Raw genomic sequence first — 14,556 nt, forward strand, 5'->3', positions numbered from 1 at the left:
TGGAGGCAAGCGGAGAGGAGCGGGGGGAGGAGGAGGGAGGGGGGGGGTGGTGGAGGAACAGGGGGGGTGTGACATGATTTACAATGAGATCATTAACCTTGAGAGGCAGCCTGGCCTGTGCACTATAAACACGGTCTCTCAGACGGACACCTCTGTCTCAACCCCACAAACACAGCATCGCAGGCAGTCACACAACAAAGAGAAATCTACTTTTGTGTTTTGAAACCCCTATTCAGTATGTATACCTGTCCTCAACAAAAGGAGCCACTGTCGTACTCTGCACGAGAAATATCAATGACTTCTCAACACAAAACGCATTGTATTAATCACAGCAGTCATATTTATTTACTCACAATACCCAGCATGTCACAGACCTCTGGAAACAGATCTCCTTTACTATGTAACACCAGTAGACAGTTATTTTACAAAGATGCCAGAAAGTCTGCAGTGTCCTGTGCCAAACCCAGTGATAAAATAGTCCTCTGCACAATCACACTCAAAAACTGGCACAAAGACCCAGGGGAGACAGATTAAAAATAGCTCTTAAAAAGTGCATCTTTTACAATGATGTCACCTCAGCTTCTTAAAATAGAATATTGCAACAAACAGCAAAAATACGACATATGAAACAGCATTCACAATCCGTTTTTTGGCAATATGTGTTTTGTCCCCCCCCCCCCAGACAAAAAACACTGTCTCTTTTAAATGTCATCTACAAATGAACTAGCTTATACTGTGGTTTGCCATTTCATTATCTCACCCACGCAGTATAACATCCTCAATGAGTGAGCATCGAAACGCAAGTACAAATCAGAAAGATATGGATTTGTTGTATCTGTAGTGCAGCTGCTAGGTGCATGTCCCATATTGAACGTTTAGAATGAAGTCAAAAAGGAAACATGTGTACGATCCCTATTGTTCACATGCATAGTAGAGGTCAAAGTGCAAAACACATTTGCTCCAGAGGAACCCACTCACAGATACTGAATATTCTGACACCCTGCATTGAATTAAAGTCATTAACACACAACAACATGGGCCTGGTTCACAGCCCTGTACAGACTCAGTCCCAGTAACAGACATCTCAGCACACGATATGTAGTGGTCACATACACAGTCAATCCTCACAATGAAACAATCAAACGTCTACAGTAAAGCATTGTCTGGAGGAGTGTATTTAATCTACACGAGAGTTTTACTTCATGTTCTCTTCCTCCTCTTGAGCCAAATAGTAGCTCACCCACCTCAGAGGAGAGCAGCTAATGGGAGGCATTTGAAAATGTCAGATCCAGCTTAATGAGGTCTTCCCAGACTCTTGTGAGCAGAAGCCAACAGTCTCTTGGCAGAGGCCTAAGGCATATGGATGAACTTCAAAAGTGTGAACGGCCGTTCCTAATCTTCACCAAATCTTTCTTACAACTCTGTCGCCGTCACATATCTGACATTAACATTTGTAAACAAGAAGAAAGAAAAAAAATGTCAATCAAGTATGGTATGTAAAACTAGACTCTAACAGCAGCACACGTTTCAAACAGGGACCTCGAGGGGTGTAAAAGATGCTTAGTCCCAAACTGACCTCTAGACTTTTCCCCCTCTGCTAGAGGAGGCCGCAGCCTCGACCCGTCTCAGTTAACACTCCCCCACCCCGCCCAGCCAACACGGGCAGACAGGCAGGCCTGAGCCTCGGGCTGGGCCTGAGCCTCACAGAGCTCACCCTCTCCCTGCAGCTACACACCGTCACTGCCGTCGTAGACCACAGGCTTCTCTACACTCAGACGGTACAACACCTTCTTGGAGATGAACCTGAAACACACACACACACACACACACACACAGATAAACAAGGGGCCCAGTCAAGGTGCATCGAGGCAACGTGAACACCGTCTGGTTGGTAAATGACACATGGATGAGTGTAAATATGGCATTGACAAAGTAAGTGTGGAGGTACAGAATCACATATCTATCGCTGTGTGCGTGTCTGGAGGGGACTGACCTGGAGAAGGAGTTGTCGAAGATGAGCGTGTATTCCCCTGGGTTCCTCACCTTCAGCTCTCCCTGGATGGTCTCCTTGTGGGAGCTGCAGCGAGTCAGAGGGATCAGAACCTGGGGACAGACAGCAGGTCCAGGACAGACCCCTGGAGTCAGGTTTTTTCCCTTCAAGTTTTGCAAGAATATCAGATGATGCACATTCAGAGGGGCAGGAAGAACACTGTCTTTCCTGGTCTTGGGTGTCACAGTGTGTGTGTGTGTGCGTTTGGTACCTTAGCCTGGTCCAGCGGAATCTCGGTATCCTCCCGGTAGACCACGCTGAAGGATATGCTCTTGGGCTCAGACGTAAAAACCCAGCTGATCGTCGGCCCGGCGTTGCCCACGGCGATGGGGATGAGGCTGTAGCAACTTGACTTGACGAATAGCTCTCGGGACGAGTCCCCGAATCCTGTGATGTCATCCACAGAGAAGGGGACGCAGAGCCTATGGAAGGGCCAGACCCGGACATTAGCACGGACTGAACTCAAAGAAGCACCAACAAACCCTTGGATGATGTTAAAGAAAGATAACCCTTGGATGAAGTGAATGAAAGATAACCCCTGGGCGATGTCAATGAAAGATAACCCTTGGATGATGTTATTGAAAGATAACCCTTGGATGATGTTATTGAAAGATAACCCCTGGATGATGTTAGCGAGCGGAGACGGAGGGCGGTCAGACTCACGTGAGCTCGCCAGCCCTGAGCAGACAGATCTCAGCGTCCTGCACAGAAGCACTGAGGTCCTCGGCATCTTCAGAAGTGGTGTCGCCCACACTGGTGCTGCTGTTCCTGAGGACCACAATAACGACATAGCATTAGCTCCTTTTCCCAGCTTGAAAGACATTGGAGAGGTCTCCCTCTGTGTGTGTGTATGTTCTTACAGCTCTGCTGCCCCCTGTTGTCTGTGTCCGGGAGAGCAGGCAGTGGAGAAGGAGAGGTCGCTGTCGTACACCCCGTTCACCTCCTCCTCGGAGATGATGTCAAACACCCCGTCGTCTGGCGCTAAACCCTGCTCTGCTCCACACACCCAGAACATTTAGACACACACAGCGGACTCACTATTAACACATTCTACTCCACCTACCAGTTAACATTAGTGGTGCCTTTTTTTTCTCGACAGATCTCTCAAAAAACTGCATGTGTGTGTGTGAGAGTGTGTCATCTTTCAACTAGAAAGACTGATATTGTGTGTGTGTTTGAAGATGTGCTACCTGAGTGTTGCTTTCCTACCTGCTGTGCTGGAGGTGGTTCTTCCAGGCAGGGGGCCAAACGGAGGGTCTGGAGCGCTTCCCACGTCCTGCTGCGGGTGGCGCTCCACCACAGCGCTGTGCTGGCTGTAGCAGTCACGGCAGCACCGCTCTCTGGCGCCGCCCTGCTGGGTGCTCACTGTGTTGCTGCAGCAGTAGTAGCAGAACGGACGGCCGCACAACCTGGGAAAGGGGCCGTGTCCACAAATACTTGTACGAGAGGTATAGGTGTGTGTGTGCGCACACTACGAAAACGATACATCTAAGGGCTAATGTTATTGTGATCATGTTTCTACTACAAATGCCTTATCTGGGGACTTGAATGTAAGTAAACAAGACATGTTATTATCAAGGGGGAATTGACTTTCTGCATTGGCATCCAAATGGACTTGTTTGAAACATAAAAAAAAAGCTCTTAACTAACATTTGACTAGCGCAGGTGTGTGTGTGTGCATGCGTGACTGACCTGCAGTTGTGTTTGTGAAGCCACCAGCTGAACTGACTGTGGCAGCCCAGGCAGTAGTTGACGTCCCTCTCTGTCTCCTCGTCACGTAGCTTCTGCTCAAACTCCAGGGCGTCCGACTTCTGCCACAGAGCATCCTTCTCCCTGTAGGGGGAGCCACCACACACTGGTTAGAACAGGGGTTTCCACAACCCTGGTCTGCAGGGGCCACTGTCCTGTATGTTTTTGATGTTTCCCTGCTCCAACACACCTAATTTCAAATGAACGGGTCGTTTGCAAGCTCTGCAAAAACCTGATAACAACTACGCTACCTGCCAGTAGGTTTTTGCTCCAAACACACTATATTGACCTGATTCAACACCAGTCAACTGAATAACCAGCTAATTATTGGAATCAGGTGTGCTAGATTAGTGTTGAAGCAAAAACCTAAAGGCAGGTAAGCTCTCCGGGAACAGGGTTGAAGACCCCTGGTTTACAAGAATGACTCATCACAGTGATTCACATACCAACACTGTGAGCCGATGCCCTATTTAGCTGTGATGACTAAACAGGTAAGCCAAGACTGCTCCCAGACCAGGCGGAGAGCAGAGGGCGGAAGGAGGAGGGCGGAGGGAGGAGGGCGGATGTACCTGATGAGTTGGATGAGTCTCTCCTCCAGGTTGATCTTGGTGCGGTAGAGGTCATCCAGTTCAGCTGAGGTGCGCAGGTCCACGTTCTGTTTCTCCGTGGTGGCTCGATGAAGACGCTCGCTCAGGTCCTGACAGGCCCTCTCTGACCTAGCCAAGCTCTCTTCACACCTGAGAGGACACGCTCACAACTAGAATCAACCTGCTTTAAAACGATGGATTCTATGCTTTATGTATTCAGTATGTACTGGGACTGCAAGGCTCATGAGCCAGGGGCAAGTGGCAAAGTTTGGGTTGTTGGTGGTTTTTATAATAACTGAGAAAGCGGCAGTTAAATATAACTTTCGTAATAAAAGGTGGAGGAAAAGATTTTTGTGTGTTAATTACACCAACCCCCCTGCTATAAGCACATTTAAGATGTCAACACTACAGAGGGCCATGCAGTGTAGAGAGGCTACATACACACTGTTTTGTTTTTATTCATACTTAAAGACCCACCTAGTCAAGTTCCCTTTCAGCTGGTTTAGTTCCTCTTCCTTCTGAGAGACGTCATTCAGAGACTTGGCTAGTTCAGCATTCTTCTCTTCTATCGCCTGAGTATAGCTCTGGGTCTCGCTCTGTGGTTCATACCGGAGCAAGCAAGCCAACACAGAGATATCATGACAATACATCATGACTGCATTGCAACAGTCACAGCCAGTCCTGGTTCCCAGTGGTAAATTGTGAAACAACAGTTGATATTGGCAGAAGAAAATACTCTTGGCTTGTGTATAATGTAAAAGGTTGAAAGTAAAAGCCCTCACCTCCAGATGTTTTACTTTGGTCTCCATTTTTAACACCATGTCTTGCTCTGCTTCCAGCTGTGATCTGACTTCCTGAAACTCCTCCTTCATAACCTGGATGGAAACAACAATTTTAGTTATCCTCTTACCCTATAAACACGCCCAATAAAGACAACATTTTTAATCTCAATTTAGTGGAATGTAAATGATCAATCGTTTGTAAATAAGTAGCCATCAAGCAACTGGTGACTGTTAAGTCTAGATCTGGCAGTGATTTGTGGATTAGTTTCTGACTAACCAGGAGCTGCTTTTGGTGGTCTAGGGCTTGGGTGCTGGGCTGGACCCGGAGGGCCTGGATCTCCTCTGCCCCGGTCTCCTGCAGGCCCCTGGCCTCCCCCTCAGCCAGCCTCTCCTGGACCTGCTCCGTGGCCGACGGCAAGCCGTCCTCCCGGTGGAGCTGGGCCAGGAGGGACTGGTTCTCCTGACGGAGCCCCGCTATGGTGGCGTTGAGCCCGTCGGCATCCTTCTCAGCCTCTGCCTCCTCCAGCTCCTCCAGCCGGGTGGACACGCCCTCCCAGCGCAGGCGTGCCTCCTCGTTCTCCGCCGTCAGCTGACACACGTGAACGCCCAGCTCGGCCGTCTCCTGGTTGGCGAAGTGCAGCGCCTCCCTGGCCTCGCTGTTCTCCAGCGCCAGGGCCTCGTAGCGTCTCTTCAGGGCGTCCAGCTCCTCCCGGGTCAAGGTGACCTCCGCAGCGAGGCCGGCCCGAGCCTGGGCCTCGCCGTCGCGCTCGCGCCCCAGTGCCTCCTCTCGCTCCCTGGACCGGAGCAGCTCGTTCACGTGGCGCCGGTTCAGCTCCTCCACCTGGGCCTTGAGCTGCTCGGTCAGGGCGCGGAGGTCTTCTCGAGAGGCCTCCGTCACCTCCTGGAGGGCCTGGGTCTTCATGTGCTCATCAGACCCGGCCTGAAGCGCCGTGCGAAGCCCCACCACCTCTGCCTGGAGTCTGGCCACTTCCCGCTGGGTGAGATCCAGGTGAGCTTCAGAGAGCACTAGCCTGGAAGAAGCCTCCTGAACCTCCAGGGACAAGGCAGTTGGATCTTGGTTCTTGTCCCTGGACAGCTTCTCAGAGTGGGAGCTCTCCGCCGATCCCTTCTCCCTCTCCAGATCCCCGCTCCTGCGTTCCAGCTCTTCTGCCCTGGCTTGAAGAAGTTCACATTTTTGGGTTCTTTCGTGGAGCCGAGCCTCCGCTTCACCCAGCTTCTCCTGGAGGTCCGTCTGATGCCTCTCACACACCTTGAGGTTCTTCTCCATCTCCGAGGCCTTGGTTGTGACCGAGGCCAGTTCTACGTGGGCTAAGGCCGACTCCTTTTTCACCGCCGCCTCGACCTCCGTCAGGTTCTTGTTCTCCTGCTCGAGCTTCTTGAGCTTAGTCTCTGAGGCCTCTCTCTGTATAAGGGCTCTATGTACGCTCTCCTCCAAAGACAGGTTCTCATCCAGTAACCTCCTCTCCCTTTCCTCCACAGTCAACTGAGCTGCATCCAGCCGGAACTTGAGATGTTTCTCTGAGGCCCTCAGGGTAGCTAGCTGGTCATGCAGGGTTTGCTTAGTGTCCTGGTCCATGGCCTCAGTCCCAGCCCCGGAACGACAATAGCTCTGATTCTCTTGAGTTAGCTTCTCAGCGTGCTCTTCCAGTTGTCGGATTCTCGCTGAGCTTTCCGCCAGCTCTGTCTCCCTGGCTTTGAACTGCTCTCTCAGAACCTGAAGCTGATCCTCTAACGCTTCCCTCTGGCCGGCGCTGCCCTCAGAGCCCCTCGGCAGCAGCATGTCCTCCCTCTCCTCCTGCAGCCTCCTCTTCAGCTCCTCCGCTTGCCTCTCCCGGGCCTCCAGCGAGGCTTGCAGATCCTGCAGCTGGGCTCTCAGGTTCCCAGACTCCTTCTCTTTCAAGGAGAGCCCTCCCTGGATACGGCCGATGGCTCCCTGGAGGTCCTCGGCTCGTCTCAACATGGCGTCCTGCTCTTGCTGGTTTGCCGCCTTTAACTCTGCCAGTTTCTTCTCCAACACCTCCTCCCGGACGCTCAATTCCTGAGCTAGCTTGGTGGCGTGGCTCGACCTTTCCTCGGCCTCCCTCCTGGCCTCCAGCCTTTCTTCCTCAGCAGCTTTCAGCTTGTCCAGGAGCTCCTGGATCTTCCAGGCTGAGTCGCAGTAGCTGGCCGTCTGGTTGCCCTTCTCGTTCAGGGTGTCATCCAGCTTGGAGAGAAGCTCCATGTTCTTGTTCTCAGCCGCAGTCAATCTGGCCTGCAGTTCTCTTTGGAGTGCTCCTCCGCTGTCCCCGAGATCTTCGACCCACTCCCCTTTGGCTGTTTCTGGGTTCGCCTTGACCACTGAAGGTAGAGAGGGGTCTGTGATTGGCTCCCGCCTTGGGGGCGTGGTCTGAGAGGCCAGAAGCTGCCCTTCGAGGTCTTTGACCACACCCCTCAGCTCTGTCGTTTCATCCCCCAACTCGCGCACACGCTCCAGCAGCTCCTGTTGCCTCAGTTCTGATTGGTCAAGCTCAATGCGGAGGTCATCGGCTACACTGCAAGGGGAGGGCTCTCCCAGTTCTCCCAAGTCCCCCAGTAGGCTCTGTCCAAAGTCTGGGATGGGGAGGAACTGAGCCTTAAAGATAAACGATGGAACACCCAACAGTTAAATCTCTACACACTTCAAACCACGTCATGGATAATAGAATCAGAATAGTCTTTTTATTGCCATGGATGTTAGACTGTTGATAATACCTGAGAATAGTGCTAGTATGAAGAAAAACACAGTGGCTTCATCATATTATGTTGTAGGGTACCTGTGAGTAGCCGCTAACCAGGCTGTTGACACTGGAGCAGCGACTGGGAGCTTTCCACGGGTAAGCAGGAGAGTTAACTCCCAAAGTCCTCCTGCACAGACACATTACATTATTAATAATAATAATGTGTTCATCTGGCAGATGGTTTTATCCAAAGCAATGTGTTTAGGTGAATATATTGGCATGATGTGTGAGAGAGTCAAAAGTAAACACAAATGGCATTCATTTCCTTGGGTCTGAACTCTGAACTATTAAGGGAAAGCACAGCAGACAGTGCGTGTACAGTTCTTGTTTTGGGTCATCTTGGGTAGAAGGTTGTGCTAAAGAACATATATTTTTTATAGCATTGAAAAGATTTCCAGAGAATTCAGTACAGCTTAGAGCTAAACAGATGAAGATTCCAGGGAGAACAAAACCTTGACCAATAGGATGTGGTGATACACAGAAGTGGGTATGACATTTTGGCTAGATGTGGGGAAGTGGTTTGTTCTGTCTGTGCCCATGAACGACACACACAAACAAACAAACACACACACACACACCTTAAGGACGAGACAAATATTGAAAGGTAAATACCTGGCAAAGGTTGGCCAATCAGAATCTAGATCATGACCTCTGGCTGCTACATCAAAGTGGATCTCGTTGAGCTCATACAGATGGTTGATGATGTCAGCTGTGAGGTGAGACTTCAGGAAGGGACTGCGAGCATAGTACCAGTCACTGCATGAGGAGAGGGGGGACCAAGCACACACACACGCACACACACACACGTAATTTGAATTGGCAACCAGACCATACTGGCTCCCACAAGTGGGATCTGAAAGAGGAAGAAATCCTTAAAACACAATTACAGAAGAGGAACCAAACAACGAAAGAGAAATCAGAGAGTGGGTACATTTCTACAAAAATGCAATTACTAAGAATTATTATTATTTATTTGTTTTACCTACTGAAGCAAGAACATGTGTGACAGAGTAAGAGAGAGAAAAAGAGAGCCAAGAGGTTGTGAGAAAGAGAGAGAAGAGAGATTGTGTTACCAGGTTACTCTCTGGTTGATGAGACATTGTTGCAGGGTGTCGGCAAGCCGCTTGTGAACCAGAGAATATCGGATGAAGGCCCTGCCTTTCCCCAGGGATGTCTTAAGCTGGGACACAAACACACACATTAACAATGTAATCATTTAGCAGAAGCTTTCTTTCAAAGCAACATATAAATGGTAAGCACGGCAGATAATCAAGGTTCAGAAGAGTTAAGTTCAGACAATATTTCAGTGGTTACAGCCACACACACATACACAAATTAAACCATGGCTGAGAAGTTACTTTAAGTGTAAATCAGCTTATACCTCAAAATAAACGCTAAGTATAACAACTTAAAAGTTGCAGTTCAGTGTTCTGGTGGAGAAACCACAAGTTCCATGTGAATACTCTTTGATCTCCAAGTTCATCAACCAAACCAGAGTAGTCCTACTCCCCCTGTGACAGGTGGAGGGATCCAGGGACGGATGGACAGTAGGACTACATTAAGGTCACCAACACCATCAGAACACCAGACGGTCTATTCCTGACCTATCACAGCCTTATTTCATTATCACTTAATCTTTTTTTGTACCACTACAACACATCACAAAAGAAGTATGAGAACCAGGATTCCTGTAGTGGCTTCCCATGGGATAACCATGACCCAAACAATCACCATGAAAAAACGTTTAGCTACTATAGCAAGCCTTTACACTGACTCTCTTAGTTCAATGTAACTTATGTTTGTAATCTTATTCACTTGAACCAAACATATGTTGCATCTTCCCGAGAGAAGCCCAAAATTGTTTTTTTAGAAAGAGTGAGATTAATCTCTGTTATATCTACTCTCTGTTACTCACCGCGTCACAGTTCCCACAGAGAAGGCTGAGAGACGAGGGGAGCAGGTACGCAAGTACAACAATAAGCAAGTACACTTTAGCAGCTCTGACGCATTGAGCCCTACCTGGCCTGAACGAGAGCAACCTATTATTAGGCAGATACTGAGTGTCTTTGAGAGGGGTTAGGTGTATGTTCCTCAGGATTACCTCTGGGGTGGACTTAACAAAGCGGATCCCGTCGTTAGCTCCTTTGATCTTGGCCAGGCAGTCACAGAAGTAATCCCAGTAGTCCTTTCTGTTGCCCAGAAAAGTTGTCTTTTCTTTCTGGTCAAACTGGGAGCCCAAACCGAAAATGTGAATGTATATGTGTACAGCTGACAGTAAATGGTGAGACATGCTTGCAGTTTGAGTTAGGCCCAGGTCTTACACATAAGCATGAAGCCACTGTCATGACACAGAGGAACATTTTTCCGTCAATCCCAATTCATAGACAGAATATACACTCTTTAAAAAACACATTCATTTAATCTAAGTGCTACAGTACATTTTCATACCTGTAGTAGGTACTCTAATTTGTATGAAAACTTCTGCAGGTTGGGGCTGTCATCCGTGATTGGCTCACCACACTCCTTGTGTTCTTTGCATAGCTCTGCTACAACATCTACACATAAGAATGACAGTTAGCTTGATCGTTTTACAAACTGAATACAGCACTGATTACACGAAACCATCGTCACAATACTGGGAGTACACACTATATTAGATACCATGCAGATCTCTGATGATCCTTTTGAGTTGACTCTCCCCAACAGAAGCAGAAGCCATGATGAGGAGGGGGAGGAAGGGGGGCCCAGGGACTGAGGAACAAATACAAATGATTTAGATGAAGCATTACTAAATAAAAAGCAGGTCAAATATTTGTGTAAGATAGTGCTTTGTTGCTCCTTCAAAACTAACACATTATTTGATCTACATCCTGGAGACGCATCTCGTGACACCACTATTTTGGTTTGCCCATGATGGTGAATTCAGGATTTGTGTACGGTCAACAACAGTTGGTGAAGTGTTGCTGGGGTAAAATACTGACAATTATAATCTACATCATAAACAGGTTTCAACGTATTCCTTCATTTTTGGGAATCTTCTCAAGGCCCTACAACGAACTAGAAATTGATTGCCCAACATCTTTGTACTGGGTTTCCCCATTGACGTAACAAGTTGTTGACATTCTCTGTTTAAAAGAAAAACGAAGACACGGCAACCACGACGATGATACATTTAGTTAAGAAGGTTAAGAAACTGAATATCATGTCACAACTAGTGTAGAGAGGCTGGTGTAGACTAAAGCAACATATACTGGAATCATGCACCTGCTGTTAGAAAATAGGTTTACGGGCCTACACGACTAAACCCGAACATGCTTCGGACTAATGACTATCAGCCTACTTAAAATACGCATTTCTGATGTTATTATGAATTCAAAGTTGAGTACAAAATTGTAAAATCAGACGTTAACGTACTTGATGTTTCAAATCTTCCCGACAGCCAAGTGAAAAGGCAAGAGTGAACATGCTAGCACAAAGGCGGGCGTTTCTCAGGATTGACACCCAATGGCTACATTGGACTACCAACACCAAACGATAGTTTGGTTGCAGAGTAAATCTTGTATAAATGGACAAGCAGTTATAGAAGAAAAAAAAGGGGGGGGGGGGGGGGCGTACAATTTATACAGAAATGGTTTTATAATACGGGATGTTTTCAAAGCTTTTTTATTGGAGATTTTTGGAAGCGATGATAATAATGAATGCATATCGGAGGTAAAAGCAGCACGTTCAGTAACATGACCCAGCAACTACTAACAGTATATTTGACAAAACTCTTTGTCCTCTGTTTTATTATGATCATGATCAACTAATTAAAGGAAATATCATTCAATGATCATGGACATTCAAATTTGCATATTGATGCATTCACTTAATAAATTATGAGACATTGCTTTCCCCAACACGAAAGTAGATAAGCTGTTTTTTAAGTAGCCTAAAGTAAAACCGGTATATTGGCATTGGTATTGGCAATACTGGCCCTGTAGGCCTATTTACTTGGTATCGGATCGATACAACATTTTGCGCATCCCCTATTGCAGAGTAGGCTGTGTACATAAATCCAGAACCCTGCTTTTTCGACTTCTTCTAGATCTGCGTGTTTGGCCACCCAGTTTTAAAATTGTAAAATGTAAGTAGCCTACACCCGTGAGAAAAACTGGCCCAGCTGCAATGGACGCAAGCACAACTCACAATTTCCCCAGTTAAGATCTATAGCAGGAGTTTTCAACTGGTTTTGTCCCAGGGACCACCATTCTTACTAGAAAGTAATCCGCGGCCCACTGATGTGCCTGCGCACGTGTGCGACTACGTGTGTGGGTGTGCGTGCGTGCATGTGGATAGAAGGAAGTTCATTTTGTTTTCCTTGTAGCTATTATTTAATAACCTCAAAGAAATCTAGATATATCTACTTAAAAACCTCAAACAATATACATAGAATCTGAAAAATTGAAATGTGTATGTGAGATTCTGAACAATTTTGAAAAATATGTGTAAAAAAACAACAGAAATTGTTGATTTTCAGTGGGAACGGGAACTAGACCTTACTGTTACCTGTATTTGGAGAACAGACACCCTGTATCATCTGACTTAAAGGTGTTAACGTATTTGAGTATACTGTGCTTTGGCTACAGATCCTCACATTACACACTGTGTGAAAGAGGACAACAGCATTTTCAGAGGTAAATAACCCATGAAATAAATGACTAAATGATGCTTCATCCCATGATAATGTTTTAATGAATTGCTTTTCTTTTCAAGGAACATGTATACTGAAGGTCAAGATCTGACTACTCCAGCTGATTACTACAATAATTATTATGAGGATGAAATACATGAACCAAATTGTTACTGGTTTGAAAAAAACACAATCCAATGGCTTTACTGGATTGTGTTTGTGCTCAGTTTGTTCAGCAACATCCTAGTGCTAGTCATTCTAGCCAAATATGAGAACCTCAGGTCCTTGACCAACACATTGATCATGAACCTGGCTTTGTCCGATCTGATCTTCACAGTGGGGCTGCCCTTCTGGGGTGAATACCATAAGGGTGGCTGGATATGGGGTGAGCCTACCTGTAAAGCTGTCAGCTTCATGTTCTCTGTGGGGTTTTACAGCAGTGGTTTCTTTCTGATAGTGATGACAGTTCAGCGCTACCTGGCTGTCATCTTTCCCCTGTCAGATATATTGTGGACCAGGAGCTGTTTCAGCCTTCTCGTCTCCATGGGGATCTGGGCTGTGAGTGTCTTGGCAGCTACGCCAGCAGTCATCTTCAGCGAAGTCCAGACTGAAGAGATTGAAGAGAAAACTCATTGTGGGTATATGGATCCCGTCTGGAGGTCGTGGGGATTTTATCAGGAGAATGCTCTTTTTGTTGTGTCCTTTTTAGTGTTTTGTTTTTGCTATGGTCAAATACTGTTACGGCTACTTAAACCCAGCCCAACCAGGAGCAAAAGAAGATACCGGACTGTCAAACTGATATTTTGCCTGTTTGTTGCTTTCTTTGTGGTATGGGCACCATACAATGTGGTCACATTTATGAGGACTCTCTTTATTTATCAGTCTCAGGAAAATGCTTCGGTCAACTCAGTCAAACTCCGGGATGCCAATAATTACAGAGCAAAGTTAGACTGTCTCTTCTATGTCTTCCGGTTCATTTCCTGTTTACACTGTTGCCTAAACCCTGTTTTCTATGTGTTTCTTGGAGTGAAATTTAAAAATCACTTGAAGAAAATGTTGCAGAGTTTGTGTCAGAAAGGCAACCGTCCAAGCTACAGGAACCATAGGCTCACAATCACATCCATTACTAGTGGCGAGGAGCTCTCGTTGTAGGTGAGAGAAAGGGTTTGATGTACCCAGGCAGGGGAAGAGCTTAATTTCTTTCTGAAATGCGTTTCAATCAAAAGAGCTCAGTGTGGGTTTGATAACATCTACTCACTGCATGCTACAGAAAGCTTTTCAATTATTTGTGCATCTCACCTTTGACCTCTTTATTTTTCCTTTTGCTCTGATGCTTTTTTGGATAATATAATATGAGAATTAAATCTGTAATAACAATTCTAAATAATTATTGTGATGTGATATGTAAAACAATAAAGTAGTTCCACAATTTCTGCATGTGAAATAAAAAGAAATACCATCTGAGCTGTGTGCTGTGCAGTGCTATTTAATAGAACTGTTTCACATTTAGAAATGTACTGTCAAATAAAGATGCTTCTGGATTGTCATGATACTCGTTCTCATTTGTTAAATGCATACTCTTTTGTTATTGTTAAAAACATTGGTCAATAAAGATATTTAGACAGAGGAGTGAATTGACTTAAACTACTATCATGACGTATGTGTACATTTTTTGCGGTGGCCAAAAAGTTCCCATTCTGAAATGATTTCATCAGCAATATGGTTTTGAGCAAGTTGTTATACAGGCTAAAAAGAATACTGCTGTGCCAGACGCAGCTCAACCACATTGAACCCAAATGTGGTTGAGCAGAAGCGCAACACCCAAGGAATGTTCCTCTTTGTCTTAACCTCAAGCCTTGCTTATATATGCAGACTTTTCTCTTTGCAGTGCATGTATGAGGATCAGGTGGCAAGAACTGTTGCAGACGAAGCATGAAAC

General features: G+C 46.5%; 2 protein-coding genes across 2 annotated transcripts; one reads left to right on the forward strand and one right to left on the reverse strand.

The window, feature by feature from the left end:
- Positions 1-320: 320 nt before the first annotated feature.
- Positions 321-11,430, reverse strand: LOC124472893 (FYVE and coiled-coil domain-containing protein 1-like). The gene is made up of 18 exons (XM_047028026.1): positions 11,360-11,430; positions 10,607-10,696; positions 10,394-10,500; positions 10,047-10,172; positions 9,019-9,125; positions 8,558-8,701; positions 7,982-8,072; positions 5,446-7,800; positions 5,169-5,261; positions 4,864-4,982; positions 4,369-4,536; positions 3,743-3,883; positions 3,260-3,459; positions 2,911-3,043; positions 2,714-2,818; positions 2,262-2,472; positions 1,994-2,103; positions 321-1,803 (listed from the first exon to the last, which is right to left on the reverse strand). The coding sequence occupies exons 2-18, from the start codon at positions 10,662-10,664 to the stop codon at positions 1,728-1,730; spliced, it is 4,344 nt and encodes a 1,447-aa protein (XP_046883982.1). The 5' UTR covers positions 10,665-10,696; positions 11,360-11,430; the 3' UTR covers positions 321-1,727.
- A 194-nt stretch (positions 11,431-11,624) lies between these two features.
- Positions 11,625-14,175, forward strand: LOC124472734 (chemokine XC receptor 1-like). The gene is made up of 3 exons (XM_047027740.1): positions 11,625-11,656; positions 12,574-12,621; positions 12,701-14,175. The coding sequence occupies exons 1-3, from the start codon at positions 11,631-11,633 to the stop codon at positions 13,767-13,769; spliced, it is 1,143 nt and encodes a 380-aa protein (XP_046883696.1). The 5' UTR covers positions 11,625-11,630; the 3' UTR covers positions 13,770-14,175.
- The last annotated feature ends 381 nt before the right edge of the window (positions 14,176-14,556 follow it).

The sequence above is a fragment of the Hypomesus transpacificus genome, chromosome 10 (genome assembly GCF_021917145.1).
Source record: "Hypomesus transpacificus isolate Combined female chromosome 10, fHypTra1, whole genome shotgun sequence".
In the NCBI taxonomy this organism is placed as follows: Eukaryota; Metazoa; Chordata; class Actinopteri; order Osmeriformes; family Osmeridae; genus Hypomesus; species Hypomesus transpacificus.